Source organism: Lactuca serriola, chromosome 7 (assembly GCF_051521515.1).
Source record: "Lactuca serriola cultivar US96UC23 chromosome 7, Lser_US96UC23_V15, whole genome shotgun sequence".
Classification (NCBI taxonomy): domain Eukaryota; kingdom Viridiplantae; phylum Streptophyta; class Magnoliopsida; order Asterales; family Asteraceae; genus Lactuca; species Lactuca serriola.
In genome coordinates this window covers 54,734,363-54,757,470 of record NC_136414.1, presented here as the reverse complement: position 1 = coordinate 54,757,470, position 23,108 = coordinate 54,734,363, and the positions used below count along the sequence as shown (strand labels likewise).

General features: G+C 39.9%; 1 protein-coding gene across 1 annotated transcript; it reads left to right on the top strand.

Annotated features, from left to right (window-relative positions):
• The first annotated feature begins 221 nt into the window (after positions 1 to 221).
• On the top strand, positions 222 to 1,405 carry CDA1 (cytidine deaminase 1). Its single transcript, XM_079009674.1, has one exon. The coding sequence runs from the start codon at positions 237 to 239 to the stop codon at positions 1,323 to 1,325; it is 1,089 nt and encodes a 362-aa protein (XP_078865800.1). The 5' UTR covers positions 222 to 236; the 3' UTR covers positions 1,326 to 1,405.
• Positions 1,406 to 23,108: the final 21,703 nt, after the last annotated feature.

Sequence of the window (23,108 nt, the reverse complement as noted above, 5' to 3'; positions counted from 1 at the left end):
TTTTAATTTTTTTTTTTAATGACAATAATTATAAAATACATTATTTTAAACAAAAGTTGAAAAAAATCTGTGTCAACAAAACAAATTAGTGTTATAAGTTTACAAAATACTAAAATAAACCATTTAAACTAGTTTAGATTATCTTAAACTTAACTTGGAAAGAATATACCATTTCTAATCTCCAAGAATTGGTATCATAAACAATCATGATATTTAGGATCTAGATTAATCCAGATATGAGTCATTTAGTTGTACAATACAAATCCTCAATGCATATGAATCAGTTTATTAACCCCTATATATATCCTCCTCCATCCTATCTGTCCTTCCTCCCCCTCCACTCCTCGATTCACGGAGCAACAACCAACCACCGCCCACCACCACCACACGCCACCGGATTCAGGATGAATCAACCAGCAAGAAGATACATAATCACAGCTTCAGAAGCTGAATCAATGGCGAGATCTAAAGGTCTCACTGTCCCTCAACTCCTCCCATCGCTCGTTAAATCTGCTCAAGATCTCGCTCGTACACCCATTTCGAAATTCAACGTTGGGGTCGTTGGATTAAGCTCCGATGGCCGAATATTCTTCGGTGGCAACATCGAGTTCCCTGGTCTTCCCCTCCACCATTCCATCCACGCTGAACAGTTCCTTATCACCAACCTCGCTGCCCACGGCGGCGGTCCTAAACTACTGAACATAGCCGTGTCCGCCGCTCCTTGTGGCCATTGCCGGCAGTTCCTCCAAGAACTCCGGGGAGTTTCCAAAACCCAGATCATAGTAACAGATCAACCTCTAGAAAACCCCGATTACAAACCGATTTCATCGATCTTACCTAACCCGTTTGGCCCTTTTGATTTATTAGATCAAGAAACGCCTCTAATTCTTGAGAAACATAGCAACAAGTTGTCTCTCAAAGATGATTCCTCGATCACCCAAAACGGAAGTACAGCGAATTTATCAAATGGGTATCACGAATTGATTGAAAAGAACGAGGAAACTCTTATAATAGAGGCTCTGGAGGCGGCGCGTGGTTCACACGCTCCCTACAGTGGATGTCCGTCGGGTGTGGCATTGATGGATTGTGAAGGAAAAGTGTACAAGGGATCCTACATGGAGTCTGCGGCGTATAACCCGAGTATGATGCCGGTGCAGGCGGCACTGGTGGCTTACATGGTTGCCGGCGGTGGTGGGTATGATAGGATAGTGGCGGCGGTGCTGGTGGAGAAGGAGGAAGTGCTGGTGAAACAAGAGGATACGGCTAGGTTGATGTTGAAATATATCTCACCAAAATGCGAGTTTAGAGTTCTTCATTGTATTTGATTTGATCCAATCAATTGTACTCAAATTTGTGACCCAAAATTATTGGAGAGAAATAATTGATGTATCTTTATAATTTAAAATGTGTATTTCTAATTTTATTTAAAATTTTTAATATATATTATGCTAAATTAATATATGGTTTTTGTATTATTACGTCATAAGCTACCATTTCTATTTCATTTTTTTAATTGCCAGCATCTTTGTTCTTTATTTATTTTTTTTTTGGAAAAATGACTTATAAAGGTAATAATGATTTAAAAACGTACAAAAAACACCATTATTCTTTTTTTAGTGAAAAAAAATGTCATTTTACCTGGTATTATAGGTTAGCCGGTTAAAAGATTTATGAGAATAAATTGTGCCCTTACCCCTCGTTATTTCCCCCAAAATCAAGGGATCAAGGGTTCTTTCCTTCTCCTTCGTTCGTTCATCATTTCCACAGAATCACAATGGATTCCAACTTCACAATCGAAGTAAATCATACAGGTTCTTTTGTCCCCAAACCGATTGTGTATTTCAATCCAGTAAAAATGGTTGTTAGCAATGTCGATTTCAGAAGCATGAGTTTCATGGAGTTCATCTCGTATGTGAAGAACTTGGTCAAGGATGGAAGAATCAATGTGTACTATTGTCTTCCACAACGTTCACTGAGAGATGGGTTAAGAGTCTTGAAAGATGAAAATGATTATGTTCATTTCCTTGATGCTCGATATGAGAATGGGGTTATGATCAATTTGTACATTGATCACAGTCAGTATCCAGTTATGGAGTGGATTGAAGAAGAGATAGCTGAAGATGGATCGATAGATGGTAATACGGATGATGATGATGATGTAGACTCTGAGCTTTCAGATGATGAGTTCGTGGAGCATGAGCCTGATGATGAAGTGATACAACTACAGCCATCTGAGGATCCTTTCATTAGAAGAAAAATTTTCAAGCCTCCAAGAGTTGTGGATGATGAGAAAGATGATAAGAAAGATGTCAAGAAAGATCTTCATAAGTATCCAGTTCATGATCCTAACCAAAAATGGGATACAATGTTTCCAGTCTTAGGTATGGAATTCTGTGATCGTTATGAACTTAAGCATTTGTTAAGCAATTATTTTGTTGCTAATGGATATAAACTGTGGTATGAAAAAAATGATTCAACTAGATTTTTAGTTAGATGTTGCAAAGGTGAAGAGAAGTCTAAATGCCCTTTTAGGTTGTGGGTAACTTGGATGAGTAAAGAAAGATCATTTCAAATTAAGTCCTTAATCTCTGAACATAATTGTAGTAGGGCCTTCAATTTAGGTTCAATGGTCACATATAGTTGGATTGGAAAACAGTTAATAGAAACCATAATAGATAATCCAAGAATAAGTTACAGGAAAATGGCAGCAGCAGTCCTTAGAGTTTTTAATCTAAAAGTTAGTTTTGGTCAGTGTAGAAATGCCAAAAAAATTTCAATGGATGGGATAGAAGGGAGCTTGGTGGCACACTATGAAAAGCTTAGGAGTTATGGTTTGGAGCTATTGAGGACTAATCCGTGTTCCACAGTGAAATTGGATGTGGATATCATGCCTGATTCTACGATCCATATTTCTAAGATGTATATTTGCTTGAAGGTTGTGAAGGATGGTTGGATTGAGGGGTGTAGAAGAGTGATTGGTGTAGATGGATGTTTTTTAAAGGGACTTTGTAGAGGTGAGGTACTTTCAGCTGTTGATAGGGATGCTAATAACCAAATGTATCCTCTAGCATGGGCTGTTGTACTAGTTGAAAATAAGGCAAATTGGAAATGGTTTTTGGATCTATTACTTGAAGACATTGATATGGGACAAGGTAAAGGACTAACCATCATCTCTGACCAACACAAGGTAGTCAACTTTTTTTAATAATAGTATTTCTATTTTACTTTTAATTTATAATGACATTCAAATGTTACTTAACTGGGACTGATTGAAGCAGTTAAGGAAAGAATGTCAGAATGTGAGCATAAACAATGTGTTAGGCATGTCTATGCCAACTTCAAGAAAAAGTTCTCAGGAGCTGAATACAGGAAACTTTTCTGGTTTGCTACCAAGGCCACAACAACCACAAAATTTGACGATATCATGAAGGAGATCAAATTGATTGACATAAATGCCTATGAACACCTGATGGAAAAAAAAACAAACACATGGTCTAAGACATTTTTTTAGGGAAGATAGTGGTAGTGATGCCATTGAAAATGGTATATCAGAGTCATTTAATGCAGCCATTGTAGAAGCTAGAAAAAAACCAATAATAGCAATGTTGGAAGATATTAGAGTGTATGTCATGGAAAGGATGTTTACTCAGAAAAGTAAGGGACTGAAGTGGAACTTGGAGATTTGTCCCTCAATTAGAAGGAAGATTGAGGACATGAAGAAAATACAGAGGTATTTATACATAATACATAATACATATATACATAATAGGTTTTCATCAATACTAACAGGTTGTTACATTTCATAACAGGTTTTGGGGAGTTATTCCAAGTGGTTTTCATAAATATGAGAGTAGATGGTTGAATGAGGTGCATGTAGTTGAGTTACATAAAAGAACATGTGGATGTAGATCATGGCAGCTGACAGGTATACCATGTGTCCATGCTATTTCTGCAATCTTGTGCTTGAATGGGAATATAGAGGAGTATGTAGCAATTTGGTACACAACACAAATGTTTGGAAGCTGCTACAGGTATAATGTTAAGCCAATAAATGGACATGAAATGTGGCCAGCAAATGATATGAATACCATCTTACCACCAAAGTGTAGAAGAATGCCTGGCAGACCAAAGATAAACAAGAAGAAATGCATTTCAGAAAGAAGTGACAGACACACTGTTAGCAAAGTTGGGACCACTTCTAAATGCAGTTTATGTTCCAAACCAAGTCATAACAAGAGGAAATGTCCTCTCAAACAGGTTAATGCAGTAGATGATTCAGATCTCTTTGATTACCATGAGCTATTTGAGGGTGAGGGACAGGGACAGGGTCAAGGGCATGGACAGGGACAAGGCCATGGGGCAACTGAGGATGTTGGAGTTGATTTAGAGGAGGAGCTTGGAGATGAGTCATAGGAAGAAGTTGGAGGTGATTCAGAGGATGATTTAGAGGTGGAGGTTGAACAAGTGGTTGATGAAGAAGTGGTGAATCCTGGAAATCAGCATGTGGTTTCTGCAACTTTGAAAAGGAGAAAGTGTGGTGCTTCTCAGAGGAACACAAAACTTAGGTTGAGGAGGAAAGTGGTGACCAAGGATGATACAGGGGGAAGTCTTGAAAATCCTCTCACACTCTAGGAGTAGTAATGGGGACAACTTTTGTGAAGGGCATCTTTTGTTAGCTTTAGTGCAGGACATCTTTTGGTAGGGAATCTTTTGTTGGACACATCTTTTGATAACTTGTTTACATTTATGTCAAAAGCTGATGAAGCCACATGTGGTTAGGTGTAATGTGTCTTTTGATAACTTGTTTATATTTAATGTATGTGGTCCCACTTTGATAATGTATGTGGTTTATATTTATGGACAAGGACAGGGACAAGACCATTCCAATATGTGGTCCAACTTTTTTCCAATATATTAACCAAGAATCATTAATTCCATTTTAATATACACAATGACTATTAACCAGGAATCACTAATTCCATTCCTGTGTGAAGAATCAATATAAAGCAATAATCAATAATTCCATTCCATTCCAAGAATCACTGATTCCATTCCTGTGTGAAGAATCAATATTAACCAAGAATCATTAATTCAATTTCAATATACACAATGACTATTAATCAGGAATCATTAATTCCATTCTTGTGTGAAGAATGAATATTAAGCAGTAATCAATAATTTCATTCCATTCCATGAATCATTGATTCCATTCCAATATGAGCACTCAATTATATTTACGAATCATTGGTCCCATTCCTTTATCAAAACTAAATTTATTTCCATAAAACATTGATTCAATTCCAATACAAGACTTTTAATTAACCAAGCTATCTAAATACATTACCAAAGTCATTACATTACAATTTTCATTTCATTTCAATATAACATACATAAAAAACATAACGAAGAACAAAAACATACAACATTTGAGATTCCAATATTTCGTAGTTAATTTATCCAAGTCTTTTTTGAAACTCATTGATTCTTTATCTGCCTTCACCTTATGTGTACAAAAATTATTTTCCAATATTGATATCTTGACTTTAGTGTTGTCTTCTTTTATTAGTTCTTCATCTTGATCGACCCATTCCCATAAATCACATTTCTTATTCTTATTATTCTTCAATATACATAATAAAATTCACATAATAAATTAAGTATGAAGGAGAAGTAGATGATAGATGCTAGAACCACTTACTAGTGAGTTACGACATACTCTGAACTTTCTACCCGGATTATCAGTCGTAGTTGAGGTACAAACTTGGGAAGGCTTCTCACAATGACAAGGGTGAGCATAGTCAATTGTGCTCCTGCTCTTGGAAATGTTTGAATTTGACTTAGAATAATTTGATGAACTTGAAGATGCCATAGGAGTCAAAGGAGATGAAGAAGGGGGATGAAGATGGAACCCTAATTTGATGGATGAAGCTTATTAAAGCACGTTCAATAGTTGACCTGAGGTAACCGGTTACCTCATGTCACTCTAAAGGGTTATTTGTATTTAGTTGGTATTTTTTGTACAAAACTTTCATTTTAATGGTATTTTTTTCACTAAAAAAAGAATAAAGGTGTTTTTTGTATGTTTTTGAAACATTATTACATTTTTAAGTCATTTTCCCTTTTTTTTCCGTTGTTCTTTAGTTCTATGTTCATTATACTTACGGTTTTTTTTTTCTTTTTTACAAAAATGTTTATTGGTTATTAGCTTATTGATATAAGTTAATAAGTAAAAAAAAAGTAACTTATGAAAAAATGATTTATTATCAATTTCCTACCGGAATAAATTATTTTTATTCAAACATTTTTTTAAACTTGTAGGGGTGTGAATCCGCTAATAAGTTAATAAGTTATTTTAATAAGCTTAGTCAAACGCCCAATGATAACTTCTTCTTTATTTTATCCGCCTTAATAAATCAAAATTTTGTTGTCACATGTCTTCTTCTCCTTCACTTTGATACATCACATTTTCTAGAATTTTTGAATTTTTTATTTTCCACTTGTCATTTTATTGTATTTTTTATTTTATTAAATTAAAATTCCACATTTAATATGTAAGGTAATATATATGTAAGGTATTTATTAGAAATGATTTATATATGTAATATATTTAATGTATTAAATATATATGAACTTTAATAATTTAGAATTTTTATTTTTTTTTCTTATAAATTCAAACTTCTCAAATTGTTAAAATTTCAGATTTAAACTTTTTTTTTTAAATAAACTCATATAATACATGAGTTTCACACCTAGTATATTTAATAAGATAAGATGTCGTATTATTACTAGGATAGAAGAAGTTCATTTATCTCATCCATCAAACCTAAATATCATGTCAAAATCACATTAGCATTTTTTTTTATTCTTTTCCACTTGCGACTCTTCCACCCCTAAACACACACACACATAAACAAACATATATATATATATATATATATATATATATATATATATATGTAACATCCCGATATATCAGAAGTAGAGTTGAAGGGCTAAAAGTGTAAGTGGGAAAGGGCAACTCGGCGAGTAGGGTCGCGACTCTGGTCGCATGTTAAGTGACCAACCCGGCGAGTAGCATGGGTGGACTTTGGCGAGTTGGTGCTGAATGGAGAAAACCCTAATTTCGGAGGTTGAGCCCTATATAAAGAACATAACACTTCTTCCCTAGCCTCTTTACCTTCCCTTTGAGTTCCAGAAACCCTAAATTCGCGTGAGCCTTCCTTGGTGAAAGATTAGAGCCTTGGAGGAGGTAATCTTGGAAGGAAATTGAAGAGCAACAAGAATGGAGCAAGGGGCTTTGCAGAGAATTGGTTCATTCATCAGTGGGAGCCTTCATTTGAGGTAATAATCTTCTGTTTGAGCTTTTGTGCATCTAGATCTATCATTTGTGGGAGTTTTGGGGCATAAATGAGGTCCATCTCAAGTTTGGTGTAAGATCTGAGGTTGCTACCTCAGATCTAGGTAGTTAATGATCCAGAAAGCCATAAAGTCTATGCTCATGAGTTGTTGGTGAAGTCCTTTTATCCTAAACCCTAGCCCTAGAGTGTAAAATGCCTAGATCTCTTTGGATCCACGTAAAGGTTGCCACTTTATGTGATGGATGGCTTGTAAAAGAGTAGATCTATGGTTTAGAGCTTCTGTATGGCTTGGAAAGCCTCTGTATGGTTTCAGATATAGGGGTAATCGGCGAGTCACAAGGGTGTCCTAGTTAGGATGGTATATGTTAGAGACCTGGTTAAGGTCGGTATCCTGGTATATAAGATGATGCTATGCTAGTGACCGGTTAGGTCGGTATCCTGGTTAGGATGATGATATGTTATGTGATCTGCTAGATCGGCTTGTTGACTATGAATTGTTATATGATTGTATGTTTATGTGCACATGGTTGTTGGACTGAGGTTGGGTTGAGGTGGGTTCTGCTTTGTGCTGTAGGCCAACATACCCAGGGCAGATCGGTTATCCCGAAGGCCCAACGAGCGGTCCAGATAGGCTACAGGCCCCAAGAGGGCAGACCAGACGTGCCGAGGCTCGGAGAGTGGACCAGACCGACTGAAGGCACGGTACGGGCGGACCAGTCATACTGTAGACTCAGAGAGTGGACCAGGTGGATTGAAGGTCCGGTGCGGGCGGACCAATCACACTGTAGACTCGATGTATATGGCTAGACTCGAAGGGTGGACCAGGTGGACTGTTGGCCAGTGCGGCGGACCAGTCACACAGAAGACCCGAAGTGCATGGCTGTTCTGTGTTATATTATGATATGGCATGTTATGCGTGTATGGTATATGTGGTTGGTATTTTGGGGATATCTCACTAAGCTTTCGAGCTTACAGTTGTGGTTTAATGTTTTTCAGGTTCTTCAGGAGATCGTGGCAAGGCAAAGGCGTGATCGTACCGCTCCTCATGATTATGTTTTGTGATGTGATTCTAGGGAATACTCTGAAATAATTGTATTGAAAACCTTTTGTAATAATTTTATGAAATCGGGTTGTTTTTGAAAATTTTAAATTGGTTGGAATTTTATGGTCGTTACAAGTTGGTATCAGAGCCTTGGTTTGAGTGAATTGGAGGAACATTCATGTTAATCCAGTCTCAAATCAAGGAGGGTTTTCAAAAGAGAATTTAAAATGGTTTTCAAAATGAGTAAAGTAGAACGCGGAGGTACGATCAGCCGGAGCCAGTAAGTAACCCCCCAAAATACCATACATGATATTTGTTTTGAGCTTTGATAGAACATCATGCTAGTACTAGGCTAGGGATCTTCAGGATTTCATGATAATGTTGCCTGATTTATGATGCCTGTTAGCCTAGGGTTTCCTTTGTGGAAGATTTCCAGTGTTCCTCTAGGAGTGAGGGTTGAGTGCTTGTTATGTATGTTCTTCACTAGGGTGTTGTGGTGTAATTGATACTAATATGGGTATGTGTGGAAGGTAGTATGGGCCTGTACTACTGAAAGCACTGGACCCATACGCGTATCAAAGAAACCATGACCTCTAGGGTTGGGCTGGGAGTTGGTTCCCGGGTTTGTGGGAAGTATCTGAGATCTTGTGGTGTTTTTCAGTATGGAGGTTCCGAGGCATGCTGGGAGTGGATCCGGGTCAGGATCGGGAGCAGGAGAGAGAGTTCAGGGCAGGTCAGTACCGCCCGAGGTTATTGGTGAGATGAGCACGTGCGAGTTGGATGCGAGGATTCGTGAGATCCTGCATGATGAGGTTGCTGTGTTGTTCCGGGCTGAGTTGCCGGAACTGTTTGTATCGATCAAGACCGCCTTGGTTGAGTATTTTGATGAGCGCTATGCGGCCCTCACAGAGACGGCTGCCGCGGCGGCTACAGCGGCTGTAGCAGCGGTAGGGGGAGGAGCTGGTCGGGGTTTTCAGTATCGGGACTTCGATAATACGAAGCCTCCTACCTTCGACGGGGTTTAGGACCCGATTGTTGCTATGAGATGGTTGTCGGACGTGGAGGGGTGTTTCTTCACGTGTTCGTGTCCTGCTGATCAGAGGGTGAGGTGTGCTCTGAACCTGTTAAGGCTCGGGGCGAAGGATTGGTGGAGATTGACCACGGGGACGTATTCAGATGCGCAGAGGGATGCGGTTTCATGGGATCAGTTCCGGGAGATGTTCAGTACTCGTTATGTGCCGCGGGTTGAGAGAGAGAGGTTGGCTCAGGAGTTCCTGGACCTGAAGCAGGATTCGGAGTCGGTGACGGAGATCACTAGGATGTTTACTGAGAGGGCGATGTTTTGCCCCGAGTTTGCTTCGGAGCAGGCTCAGATGACCCGATATCTGAGTATGATCAAGAGTGATATCAGGCAGTTTGTGTCTACATAGAGGTGCGAGACCTTGTTAGAATTGCAGGAGGCCGCCAGGCGGCGTGAGTTGGAGATCGAGTTACAGTTGCGAGAGCAGAGGTAGGCTCCGGTGCAGTCGCAGTCGGCGCCGAAATGGTCCAAGACCGTTGATTCTAGATTGGGAGATCAGAGCATCCACACTTGTGGGAAGTGTGGGAAGGGTTACATTGGGGTTTGTAGGTCCGGTGGTGCATGCCGCAAGTGCGGAAAGGAGGGGCATTATGCGAGGGATTGTCGGCAGGCAGCCCCGGGTCGGGATTTGAGGATTTGTTATCATTATCATCAGGTTGGACACATGAGGGTCAACTGTCCACAGCTTGCTGCAGGCCCCAGTACCAGCCACATTGAGGATCACGGGCGGAGGTCAGGGTGGAGCGGAGCCGCCAAGGGCTCAGGGTCGTGCTTTTCAGCGCACATCAGAGGAGGTCAGAGCAGTGCCGGATGCAGCTGCGGGTATGTTTCTTTCTTGATGTCTTGTTATCTTATGATTATTATGGAGTATTGTATATCTACTAGTCTCGTTGTGTGGCTTCTGGTAGTGTATTCTTTGTTGCTTGAGGGTTATGGTATGGTTAAGGGTTTGGTGTTGGGAATTTCGTTGGTTATCGTTCACGAGGGTTATTAGTGGGAATTTGGCTTTTAGTCCGAATGTCGGGTAGCATCTGCAGTCTGAGGAGTGGTTGCTGAAGGTCGGGTTTCTTTCGAGCCGAGATGATTTGTGTTGATATGTGATTTCGTGAAGGTTGCTCGTTCTAGTGGGAATCAGTTCGCATGTAAGTGTTTGTGCTGTGTAGGGTTGTGAGGGAGGCTGGTGATGGCGACCAGCAGTTGATAGTCAGTGCTCTAAGTGGGGGAGAATTGGAAAATTCTCCGGAAGGTCGATGGGCATGAGAGGTTGCTTAGTTGCTTGGGATTCAGCAGTGGTTCTATCAGCCAAGAGTATAGGCTGGTATGAGTAAGTGACAGGTATGCGGGGTGGGATACATACCAAGGGTGATTGATTGTGGAAGGCCTGGGATCAGGCCAAGATTGAGTATGTAGGGTGGAGATAGAGTTCAGAACCCCTAGAGGGCTAGAACAATATGCATGGGAGGGTTTTCCTGGAGGAATAATTCGGGATGTTGGTTGAGCGGTCCGGATAGACTGAAGGCCGGTGGGCGTACCAGTCAGGCCGAAGGCTCGGAGAATGGTCCAGACAGGCTGAAGGCCCTGGAGGGCAGTCCAGACCTGCTGAAGGTTCCGAGAGTGGTCCAGATGGCTGAAGGCCTGGAAAGGCGGTCCAGTCATGCTGAAGACTCTGCATGTGTCGATAGATCGGTAAGAGGAAATGAATTGAGTATGTCGCGACGTGTTAGCGTCAGAAGGTCTGGCCCCGGATATTGATCATGATTAGTGGAGGTAGAGCATGGACTTGAGAGTCCTTGCGAGCGGATCTAGAGCATGTGTGGTGCTGGGATAGCGGTTATGCTATAAGAGAATGGTGTAGTATTGGGTGAGCACCGTGGCACTTGTTGTAGTGACAAGACGGCCAAGTGGATTTCCTTGGTAAGGAAAGGGAAATGAATGTAGCTCTGAGAGGGAGTGTAAGTTCGCGGAAGTGAAAGTAGTAGTGCAGAGTTATGATTGGGGTGTTCCAATCATGGTTGATGAGCAGTGTGTCTGCGGCTGTGGTATGGAATCAAATCCGGGTTGGATGTTTGCTGAGGTCACGGAAGGAATTTCCGTGGGTGTAGAGCCAAAGGGCTCGGAAGGAATGTAGGGATGGAATCTTGGATTTCCAGTTTGATTTTGATCAAGAATTTTTGTATGTGGTGGAAATTCATCCTGGGGGATGATTGGAGGTGTCGTCAGGATATCGGGTCTTCCCAACCTGAAGATGCTAGAGCCAGTTCAGCATGGGTATGAGATTGCGGCGGAGAACTCATGGGAGTTGTTCTGAGGCTGAAGGATGTGTCGTCATGTCAGCCTGGAGTGGATAAAGTTGGGCTCAGACCGGGAATTCCGGTGATTCATGGTTATTTGTAGCTCGTATGAGTCGAGTGATTGTTGTGATTTGGGGCAAGTGAGGTATCATGGAGTGGTACTAAGTTGATAAGTTGATAAGTGTGGTTGTCAGAGGGCGAGGCCAGTGGCCGGCTTGAAGTGGTGGTCAGAACACCGCGGGAAGGAAAAATTGGGTTTTTGGGTTTCGATGGTTGTGCTTTCAGAAACCTGGTCTGGTTAATGCCAGGTGGTGCAGTGCGAGAGTAGTTCTGGAGTTATGATGCCGCAGGCTTCGAGGGCGAAGCCTAATTTAAGTGGGGGAGAATTGTAACATCCCGGTATATCAGAAGTAGAGATGAAGGGCTAAAAGTGTAAGTGGGAAACGGCAACTTGGCGAGTCCACGAGTGGACTCGGCGAGTGGGGTCGCGACTCTGGTCGCGTGTTAAGTGACCAACTCGGCGAGTAGCATGGGTGGACTTGGCGAGTTGGTGCTGAATGGAGAAAACCCCTAATTTCGGAGGTTGAGCCCTATATAAAGAAAATAACACTTCTTCCCCAGCCTCTTTATCTTCCCTTTGAGTTCTAGAAACCCTAAATTCGTGCGAGCCTTCCTTGGTGAAAGATTAGAGCCTTGGAGGAGGTAATCTTGGAAGGAAATTGAAGAGCAAGAAGAGTGGAGCAAGGGGCTTTGCAGATAATTGGTTCATTCATCAGTGGGAGCCTTCATTTGAGGTAATAATCTTCTGTTTGAGCTTTTGTGCATCTAGATCTATCATTTGTGGGAGTTTTGGGGCATAAATGGGGTCCATCTCAAGTTTGGTGTAAGATCTGAGGTTGCTACCTCAGATCTAGGTAGTTAATGATCCAGAAATCCATAAAGTCTATGCTCATGAGTTGTTGGTGAAGTCCTTTTGTCCTAAACCCTAGCCCTAGAGTGTCAAATGCCAAGATCTCTTTGGATCCACATAAAGTTTGCCACTTTACGTGATGGATGGCTTGTAAAAGAGTAGATCTATGGTTTAGAGCTTCTGCATGGCTTGGAAAGCCTCTGTATGGTTTCAGATCTAGGGGTACTCGGCGAGTCACAAGGGTGTACTCGGCGAGTTGCTTGAAGATAAGCTGGAACTCGACGAGTTGGAAGAACAACTCGGCGAGTTGGATGGATATGGTCAGGAACTCGGCGAGTTGGAAGAACAACTCGGCGAGTTGGTTGCAGATAGCCTTGGACTCGATGAGTCTGGTCATGAGGTCCTAACCTTTCTTCTGGTTGAGCTGTGAATCGGTGAGTCAAGGGATGACTCGGTGATTCGAGTGTGAAAGGACTCAGAGTTGCTGGACTCGGCGAGTCTCGGGGTGACTCGGCGAGTTGAATCGCGGATTGGGGAAGTTTTGTGCATGGGGACTCAGCGAGTCATCGGGTTGACTCGGCGAGTAGAGTCAGTCAGGGGTTGAATTTGACTTTGACTTTGACCAAGGGTTGACCAGTTGATTTCCAGGGGAATTTTGGTAATTGTTGGCATTTGTTTTGAGTTCAGTGTTTTGGTGGTTGGCCAGTGGTGGAGATCGTATCAGTGGTCGGAGCAGCTTGAGTTTATCTGTTTAGTCGGCAGTTGCGAGGTGAGTTATCCTCACTATATCGACAGGGTCTACGGCACCAAGGCCGACCCTTTTATCAGATTGTGATCCGGGTATCGTTGTTATGTTTTGTTTGTTGTGTTGCATCCTGGTAGTTAGGATGGTATATGTTAGAGACCTGGTTAAGGTCGGTATCCTGGTATATAGGATGATGCTATGCTAGTGACCGGTTAGGTCGGTATCCTGGTTAGGATGATGATATATTATGTGATCTGCTAGATCGGCTTGTTGACTATGAATTGTTATCTGATTGTATGTTTATGTGCACATGGTTGTTAGACTGGGGTTGGGTTGAGGCGGGTCCTGCTTTGTGCTGTAGGCCAACATACCCAGGGCGGACCGGTTATCCCGAAGGCCCAGCGAGCGGTCCGGATTGGCTGCAGGCCCCAAGAGGGCGGACTAGACGTGCCGAGGCTCGGAGAGTGGACCAGACCGACTGAAGGCCCGGTGCAGGCAGACCAGTCATACTGTAGACTCAGAGAGTGGACCAAGTGGATTGAAGGTCCGGTGCGGGTGGACCAATCACACTGTAGACTCTATGTATATGGCTAGACTCGGAGGGTGGACCAGGTGGACTGTTGGCCGGTGCGGCCGACCAGTCACACAGAAGACCAAAAGTGCATGGCTGTTCTGTGTTCTATTATGATATGGCATGTTATGCGTGTATGGTATATGTGGTTGGTATTTTGGGGATATCTTACTAAGCTTTCGGGCTTACAGTTGTGGTTTAATGTTTTTCAGGTTCTTCAGGAGACCATGGCAAGGCAAAGGCGTGATCATACCGCTCCTCATGATTATGTTTAGTTATGTGATTCTGGGGAATACTCTGAAATAATTGTATTGAAAACCTTTTGTAATAATTTTATGAAATCGGGTTGTTTTTGAAAAGTTTAAGTTGGTTGGAATTTTATGGTCGTTACAATATATATATATATATATATATATATATATATATATATATATATATATATATATATATATCATTCTCAATCATCACACTTTGATGGGATAGTGATTTAAGAAGGTAAAGGAATTTAGCTTTTGATCACATTTGGTCACTAACTTATTTTTCGTGCTTTATTAATTCTTGAACTTGTTGAAATGTGAACATTATACCGGTATGAGCGGTAATAGTGGGTTTTGCAGGTTTCCAATGTTGTTTCCGACAAAACATGAGTTTTTCGGTCATCTTCGTCAGTCAAACTTGATTCTCACCTAAATCCACCACCAACACCTCTCAAACCAGCCACCAATCACCATCCTTACCTCCACCAATCCCACCTAAAACCACCGCCAACCACCTCCAATTACCCATTAAAACCACCAGACGACCTCACCAGAGAAATCCTTGACGAGATCGAAAACTGCAAAAACATATTGTTTTCTCTGTGAACCCCGTCAAACCCACACACCCTTCTACATTTGTCATCCATCAAACTTGCAACTCAAATGTGGGAAAAAGGAAGTTTGCAATCGATTTTGAGAGAAGAAGAAGGAACTAACGACCTGCTAGAGAAATCCCAAACAAGATCGAAAACTGCAAAAACCTCACAGTGAGCTCTCGTCGGATCTTGGCGACTTGTAATAGTCGTAAATTTGGTATGTTTCCTTTAGCCCCTTAATGCAAAAATCATCACATTCTAGTCCCTAGCTAGTACACGGGGCGTACTCTGAGTACACTTAGCATACTAGCTCATTCTAGATCGCGGGATTCATCCACGTACGCGGGGTGTACGTGGAGTACGCATGGCATATGTGGTGCAATGGAAAACCCTAATTTTTAGGGTTTGCACCCTATTTAAACAACTTATCTCACTCTTGGACACTCTATTGATCAGCCTCCATCACCTTATGCCATAATATCGAAAGCCTAAGTGTATTTGGTAAGATTTGAGCTTGAAAGTAAGTTTATTTGTGTTTTGTGGTGAAAAAGGAGAAGATGAACACTTGGAGGTTGCTTGGGAGTAGCTTGAACTTGTAGAACCAGAGTTATCTTCACCTTAGCAAGCCATTTGAGGTAAAAAGATCTCATCTTGATGGTCCTTTATGCTAGATCCATTTTATGGTGTTATTTATGTATTTTTGAGTCTTTTGAGTTAAAGTTGAGCTTTTGATCTACTCCAGAAGCCATAGATGTTAGATCTTAGCTCCATTGTCCATAAAAATGCAATCTTTATTGAATATATTAGTCCATGCAAGTGTTAAGAGTCTTATTAAGCTTATTTTTGAGTATTGGGCCCCATTAAGCCATGCATGGGTGAAAAGTTGCCAACTTCACGTATTAACTCGCCATTTAGAAATAGATCTGAGAGTTTAGCATGTTGGCTTAACCATTTAAGTGCTTAATGGGTTAGGTTGGGAATCAGGGGAGTACGTTGGGCGTACCCAGCTGGTACGTTGCACGTACTAGCCCCGAAAGGAGTACACTAAGCGTACGAGCTAGTTGTCTAATATGTTAGGATGCTAGTTGTCTGCGTGACTCTTGCATGTGATATGGGTTTATATGTTTACTGGATGGGTCCCGATGACTATGTTGTATGCTATGTATCTTTGTGATTATTGCATTTGTTTATATGATTATATGTTTATATGTATATCGGGCAGGGCCTGATGATTGACAAATCTGTTTACCGAGTGGGGTTCGATGTCGGGTGGGCTCGATGCAGGGCGGGAGCCATTATATGTTTTATATGTGGTATTTTAGGAACTCATTATGCTTTGAGATTACGGTTTTCAGTTTATGCTTTCAGGTACTTGTGGTTCGAAAGAGAAGAACCCAAGATGATTACAGTGCACATACTACATCATTCTGCATTGTTATATTACTCTGATGTGCTTGGATGTTATTGAGACGCTTTGATTCACCATGGTTTCTATATTTTTTGTTTGGATGATGGTTTTTATTAATTTAAAAATCGAACTTTTAGTCTTAATTTTTGGGACATTACAAGTTGGTATCAGATCCTTCGTTTGAGGGATTCATACATACTCTTGGGTATGTTTGAACTCAAACTGAGGGTTTGGTAGAATTTTTCAAAAGAAATGTTTTATAAAAAGGTTTTTCTAAGAACAAATTACACGAATGGTCCTTTAGCTTTATAGTTTTTCCCTGAAGTGATCCTTACGAAACTTTTTTCCCTTAGATGGTCCCTAAGGAGCAAATCTTGCACACAAAAAGCCCCTGTGACTAACTTTGTTAACAGATTCTGTTAAGTCTTGTTAAATGACAAATATACCCTTAGTTTTATACACACATATGGTCCTTATCTCTCTCTTTCTCTCTCTCTCTCTCTCTGTCTCTCTCTCTCTCTCTCTCTCTCTTTCTCTCTCTCTCTCTCTCTCTCTCTCTCTCTCTCTTTCTTCTTTCTCGTTTTTCTTCCCCACGAGCCAAGGAAGAGGCTGTCGGCCACTGGAGCCGCCTTTTTCCTTCCTCCTCCTGTCAAGCAATGCCACCTAAGCACCCTTCAAGATCATTGTTCCGTCTTGACCCATTGTATGTCGCATTTTCTATTGGACCAGGAAAAAAGAAACAACGAGCAGCTAGATCATGCCCTATCGCCACCACTATTGACGACAATAGCCACCAACAACCGCCTCTCTTTCTTCTTCACTCCTTTCCTTTGTACATAACAGATCCAAAAATAAACCCTTGATCGACAACTGTTTTGCTCCCCCTCCCATTCGCCTATTGCTACCGACGATCCAATACAACATTGTAAATGGTTCTTGATTTGGTTCTCAGACTAGCGGTGGTTGGGAAGGAAAGGTGAACAATGGTGTATCTAGTGCTCGATTGACTGGGGAGGCATATCAGCAATGAGAGAGAGAGAGATACATACACACAGATCGAATTTTGAGCATCTTCGTGACAGAGATTGCATATCGAATTTTGGTGCAATTCCATAGAGGGTTTTTACTAAGCCTCTTGGTGGAGGTATCGACACTGGTGATGTCTGCAATTGATAATCCGTTGGATTAGACTTGGGGGTTGACTGTTAGGGCAACGTATTATTTGATGTCGTTGATTGTGTAGCCGAGGAAGTCGGAGTGAGGCAAAGTCGAAGTGTGGCCCGTGGTTGGCTATGATGGCAGGGGCGAATGACTTAACGGAGGTAAAAAAGTCTGGTGAAGGTATTGGTGGTGGTCACCCATTTCAGGGGGAGGTTAAAGTTGGTGGTGACCGGAGGAGGACAATGAGGGATACGAGGGCTATAATCTGTGGAGAGAGAGAGAGAGATAGAGAGAGAGAGAGAAAGAGAGAGAGTCATAAGGACCATCTGTGCGTATAAAAAAAAAGGTTATATTTTTCATTTAACAAAACATAACAGAATATGTTAACAAAGTTAGTCAAAGGGGCCTTTTGTGTGCAAGGTTGCTCCTTAGGGACCATCTAAGGGAAAAAAGTTTCGTAAGGACCACTTCAGGGAAAAACTATAAAGCTAAAGGACCATTCATGTAATTTGTTCTTTTTCCAATAAAAGAAATAGGGTGTGTTGCATGCAATCGACCGAGCTCAAGTAAGTTTCTCAAAATACCCATACATGTCCATGTTATGCTTTGAATTGTGAATCTTTGTATCGCATGCTATATTAAGGCTAAGGATCTGCTAAGGATTACATGATAAGATGCTAGGACAGATGCCTTTGTATCTCTGTTGTATGAGTTTGTAGACTTGCATGCCAGTACTGATCAGTCAGTGATATGACATGTTAGGTTATGCTTGTTCTGATTACCCAATGCTCGAATGCTGCTTGCTTTGTGCTTTCTAGGAATTCACAATATCTTCCGCTAACTAGTATGTGAATATGATAAGTTACATATTATTGAGACTAAATAGTTTTAGAAGATTAAGTTTAACTCAATTGCGCAACTCTTGTCTGAGTCCAACCATTGTAGTGTGAGATCTTTCATTCGAAGAATTATCTGGTGTCGGTAATATGTAATTGTATTCGTGAGCTAGTTAGAGGATGTTAGATGGAGTTCCTTTTATAGCTGATGGTAGAGAGTGGTGTGGGGATTGCCCAAGGAAAACCTAGGAAGAGATTTAGTGCCGGGAGCTTTTTTTTTGTTGAGGATTGTATGTATGGATTAGGAGTGACTTGGAGGATTCAAGGCGATAGGAATGTACATATAGATGTGAAGGTAGTATGGGCCCATACTACCGAAAGCAGAGGATCTGTACTCGAGTCAAGGAGAGCTACGATGAAACTGGGAAGCTTTTAGAGTGTGAGACTCCTATATATATATATATATGCATGTTCTGATGGTTTATATGGTCTAATTTCAGTATGGTGACTCGGATGGGATTTATACAAACAATCCTATGTGTGCATGCAACCCTAGAATTGGATCTATGTTTTCACTATTAGATACACAACATTATGAACACATAATAAAACCCTAATGAGTCATACTATTTTCGAAATTCACCAAGAAGATTAGATTACATACCTCTTGTTGTTATATTACAATAACAACTTAAATCTTCAAACCCTAAGTCTTGAAAGCAAGCACCACAAGTGTAGTGACTCTAATGGCTCACAAACACCACAAGCAATTGGAGAAGATATGGAGAGAGAAGGAGGAGGTAGAAATCGGCCCTATGATCTCTTAGAATCAATTCCACGAATTCATGAGGCCTAGGGGTCTTTATATAGGGTTGAGATTAGGGTTTCAGTCCTTATCCTTATCTAGTTGCTTGCCCACCAAGTAACAATAAGATAAGCCTTGAAAGCCCATATCTTAGGATGATTTCAAGGATCCATATCCTCTAAATTTCGTCCAACCTATATGTAGGATAATCCTTACCCTACTTTGTAGCTATCACATAATTACAATTTAGCCCCTCTAGTTTAATTAATTACACTTGATCACAAAATTAATTCCTAATTAATTATTGACCAATATTAATTAAACAAATATGATTTCTCCTTTAATATATTATTCTTATAACATATTAATAAATCATGATAACCTCTTTCTCTATTATTTCTCCAGTAAAGTTCCTTTGGTGAAGGCAACCCAAAAGGACCATGCACAATCGGGTTAAGTACTTACCAAATATGGTTACGGGCTTAGACAGTAATCCAATAGTCTCCCACTTGGATAAGTCTAGTAACCACGAATGCAAGTACAACTCGATTAGCAATCGTAGCTCTCAGAGACGCTGTCAAACTCTGATCTTATCAGTAACCTGTCCTTTAGATAAGAGATCGTATATTCCTCCATTCTAGATATCGTATAGACTAAGACATGGATTTAAATCATTCTCTCTGTCTATGTGTTGTTTCCCGATTTCCGATTTATGACGACTGACAACAGACTACAATTGAACACATCAAATTAGTCCCGACTTGGCCAAGCACTTAGGTGTCATCACTAAATCATTGAGGGGCCCACAGATATCGCTTTCATCCTACTTTGGATAAAAGGAACGGATAAACTTTGATTCAATGCTTGCTTGCACTCACTCGTTGAATCACACACAACAATATGTTTTATGACACCAAGTTACTGGTGCGTTTACATATTATCAATGTGTAACCGACTCGCAATATACAACTCACACATCTCGGTTTCAAGAATATAAGATATTATCATCTCACCAATCACTCGTGATAAAATCCATGAAGTGATCCAAGTGAGCGTGGGTTTAATCCAATGCTCAAATCATATTCATAAGCACTCATGAACGTTGCAGAAAACATTTGCTTATGTCTAATACACTTTAGACAATTCACGACAGTCTTCATTCATACCTACTTCCAACATATGAACGACTGTGGTCCGTTCGAATAATTCGATTATTCTGAAATAATTAATTATTCAGGAAGTCAAAACATGCAAAGTGAAAAACAAGAATAATACTAATCCTATATGGTCCCAAACTCTGGGTATAAATAAACATTTTATTTAATCACCATATTGATTACTCATTATTTGTTGTTTCGGGTAGTCAACTTCTTACTTGAATTATTACTACACTTGTCGCATGCTCTTAGCATGCACACAATGTTTACCTATGGTCCTTTGTGAAATAGATCAAATGAACACATTTCCAATCATACTCATTTCACAACTCCCAATCCCTATCACAAGTGTAAGAATATCAAATTCTTATTACTTATGCTAGATTCTAACATTTTATGCAATGATTCTTTCGTAAAGTCATAGATCAAAATCATCAAGACTTGGCCAATCTCTATAAGAAACAATTCTATAGATATGATGTCTCTCACTCAAAGTACATTCCTTTGAACATCCTTTCTTGCATAAAAGTTTCTAATCTAGATATAGATTCTCAATATCCAACTCCCAATATGGAAACATTTCCATATTTGCCATATGACAACTCATTCTTAATAGAATCTTATCTATTCATAATAACGTCGATATGGTCTATCCAATACCATACTTCCAACTACTCACAAGCGACCAATCCTCAGCGAGCTTTGGATCGTCCTTTGATAGTTGTTTAATTAACTTAGTCAAAACCGATTCTTGTCCTTTTTCCCTCTTAATGCACTAGACATTTGGAAAATTTTAGAATGGTAAAATATTATAACACTTGCAATCGATCCTATACCCGAAGCGTATGGGACACGATGCATAATGTCTTACATAAAGATACGATACTTTATCAATCTTCTGCCATAATATTTAATGTGTCACGTTCTAACAATTCGAACTATGAAGAGGGATGCCATAATCATAATCGAAATTTTGAGAACGCACCATGTATCCTTGACTAAATTTATTAACATCCCACAACCTAAGCCTTTAGATTTGAAATGAAGCATAATATTCTCTCCCTTAATTATAGCAAAACAACTTTTCAACCCTTACGACTTTGTAAAGTTTAACTCTTCTTTTCTATAATTGATATTGCTAACTTGCAATACTTGCCTTAATAATCATACAAGCACAACATTTATGCTCCCACAATCATGATGATTATTATCATATAAGCATAACTCTTATGCTCCCACTAGCTTTGAAATGTATTCAGAAAACAACTTAACTTCCAAAAAAACAATACCTATTGAATTTCTTAAGTTCATATTTCTAATACCTAATGCTTTGATAATCCTTTATCTAAGCTTGTACACCTTTGCCTTAGATAACTCGTATGTGTGTCTAAACAATTTAGACTAATTGCCAAATCTCACAATTCGAATCATGGAAAGGGATACCGTAACCATAATCGAATTTAAGAATGTAATTTTCACAATCACTATCTTCTTAAAATCTCTCTTAGTGAAAGCATTTCCTCGCAGTCATTTTCATGAAGGAGGGAATCTTATGACACTTAGATTTTAATGGTGTATGTGTTCCTATCCATGCGAATTTGTCAAAACCAAAGTTTGCGACAAATCCAAACTCATATGGATCGAACTCTTAATCTTGATTTCTTGCCTTATGGTAACACGAGTGCCCACCATGTCTTCCAAGCAGTTAAGCAGCTCACCCTTTCCTATCAATGTACTTTTCATTGATCAAGGTCCTTGCCTTTTATGCGTTCAAATGAGAACTCATAGAACTCACATACATAATTAACTCAATTGGAATGGCACAGAAACAAAATAACGTCAACACGATAGGTTATAAACCTCAAGTCGTGTGCTAGTGATGATCGATAAGGTTTATTCTTGATTTGTTCTTGAAACCTTTCAAGACCATTAAGACTCCCACTGACTCCTTGACATATAAGATTCTCTTGTCAATAAACATTTCTCGACAAACAAATATTCAAGAGTTAGTGTAGCTTTTATCAAGACAAAACACTTCATAAAATTGGTCCTAGTTGGTCTTTGTCTTATCCAAGACATCACAACTTTCCACATTTGATGAATGTTATAAACCTTCTTAAGACTTGTCACTCAATGTCACAATCTTAACTCCAAGACTTGTTTTTGGAACGAAGTATGATTGACTTCTTGATTTAACCATTTCTTCAATTCTTGATTCCTCTTCTCAGACATACAATTGTACTAAGACTCACTTAGAGGATCAATTGAGATATGGTTCTTAATCATTAAGACCTATCATAAAACATAATAAAAGGTACTCTCCCTTCTTCTTAGAATAGAGAAACTTTTATCTTTCTGCCTACTTGATTCTTCTTATTCGTTCTGCTATTGATTTAAACTCTTTCAATCAATTCAGAATTACACTTAATCTTATAAGTATAATCATATTTACTAAACCTTTAGTAAATCATGACGAATATCTGAGTTACTCTTGTGGTGGACTTGATCAACACACAACTTTGTGTACTCGATCTCCTAGTCCTTCACTTGACACTTTGTCAACGAATTAGTCTAATTTCCAAATATGAAATTTCTCATTCATCATGCAACCAAGTTGCATGATTCCAAGTTTCTGTCCAATTGAAACTTGGGTGATGAGAAACTCTCCCTATTTGGTAAATTCTCGACATTTCCACATAATTAAGAATCAAATCCATTATTGCTAATAATAGAAACATTCAAAACATCAATTTTTCATACACGCCATCGCAAGGATAAATAAATAATATAAAATCAAAATTTTATTTTATTGCGGAAAAATTTGTCCTAACAATGCAATTCTTTGAAAAACTATGCTAATACATATTTCTTAGCAATCTTATTCTAACTC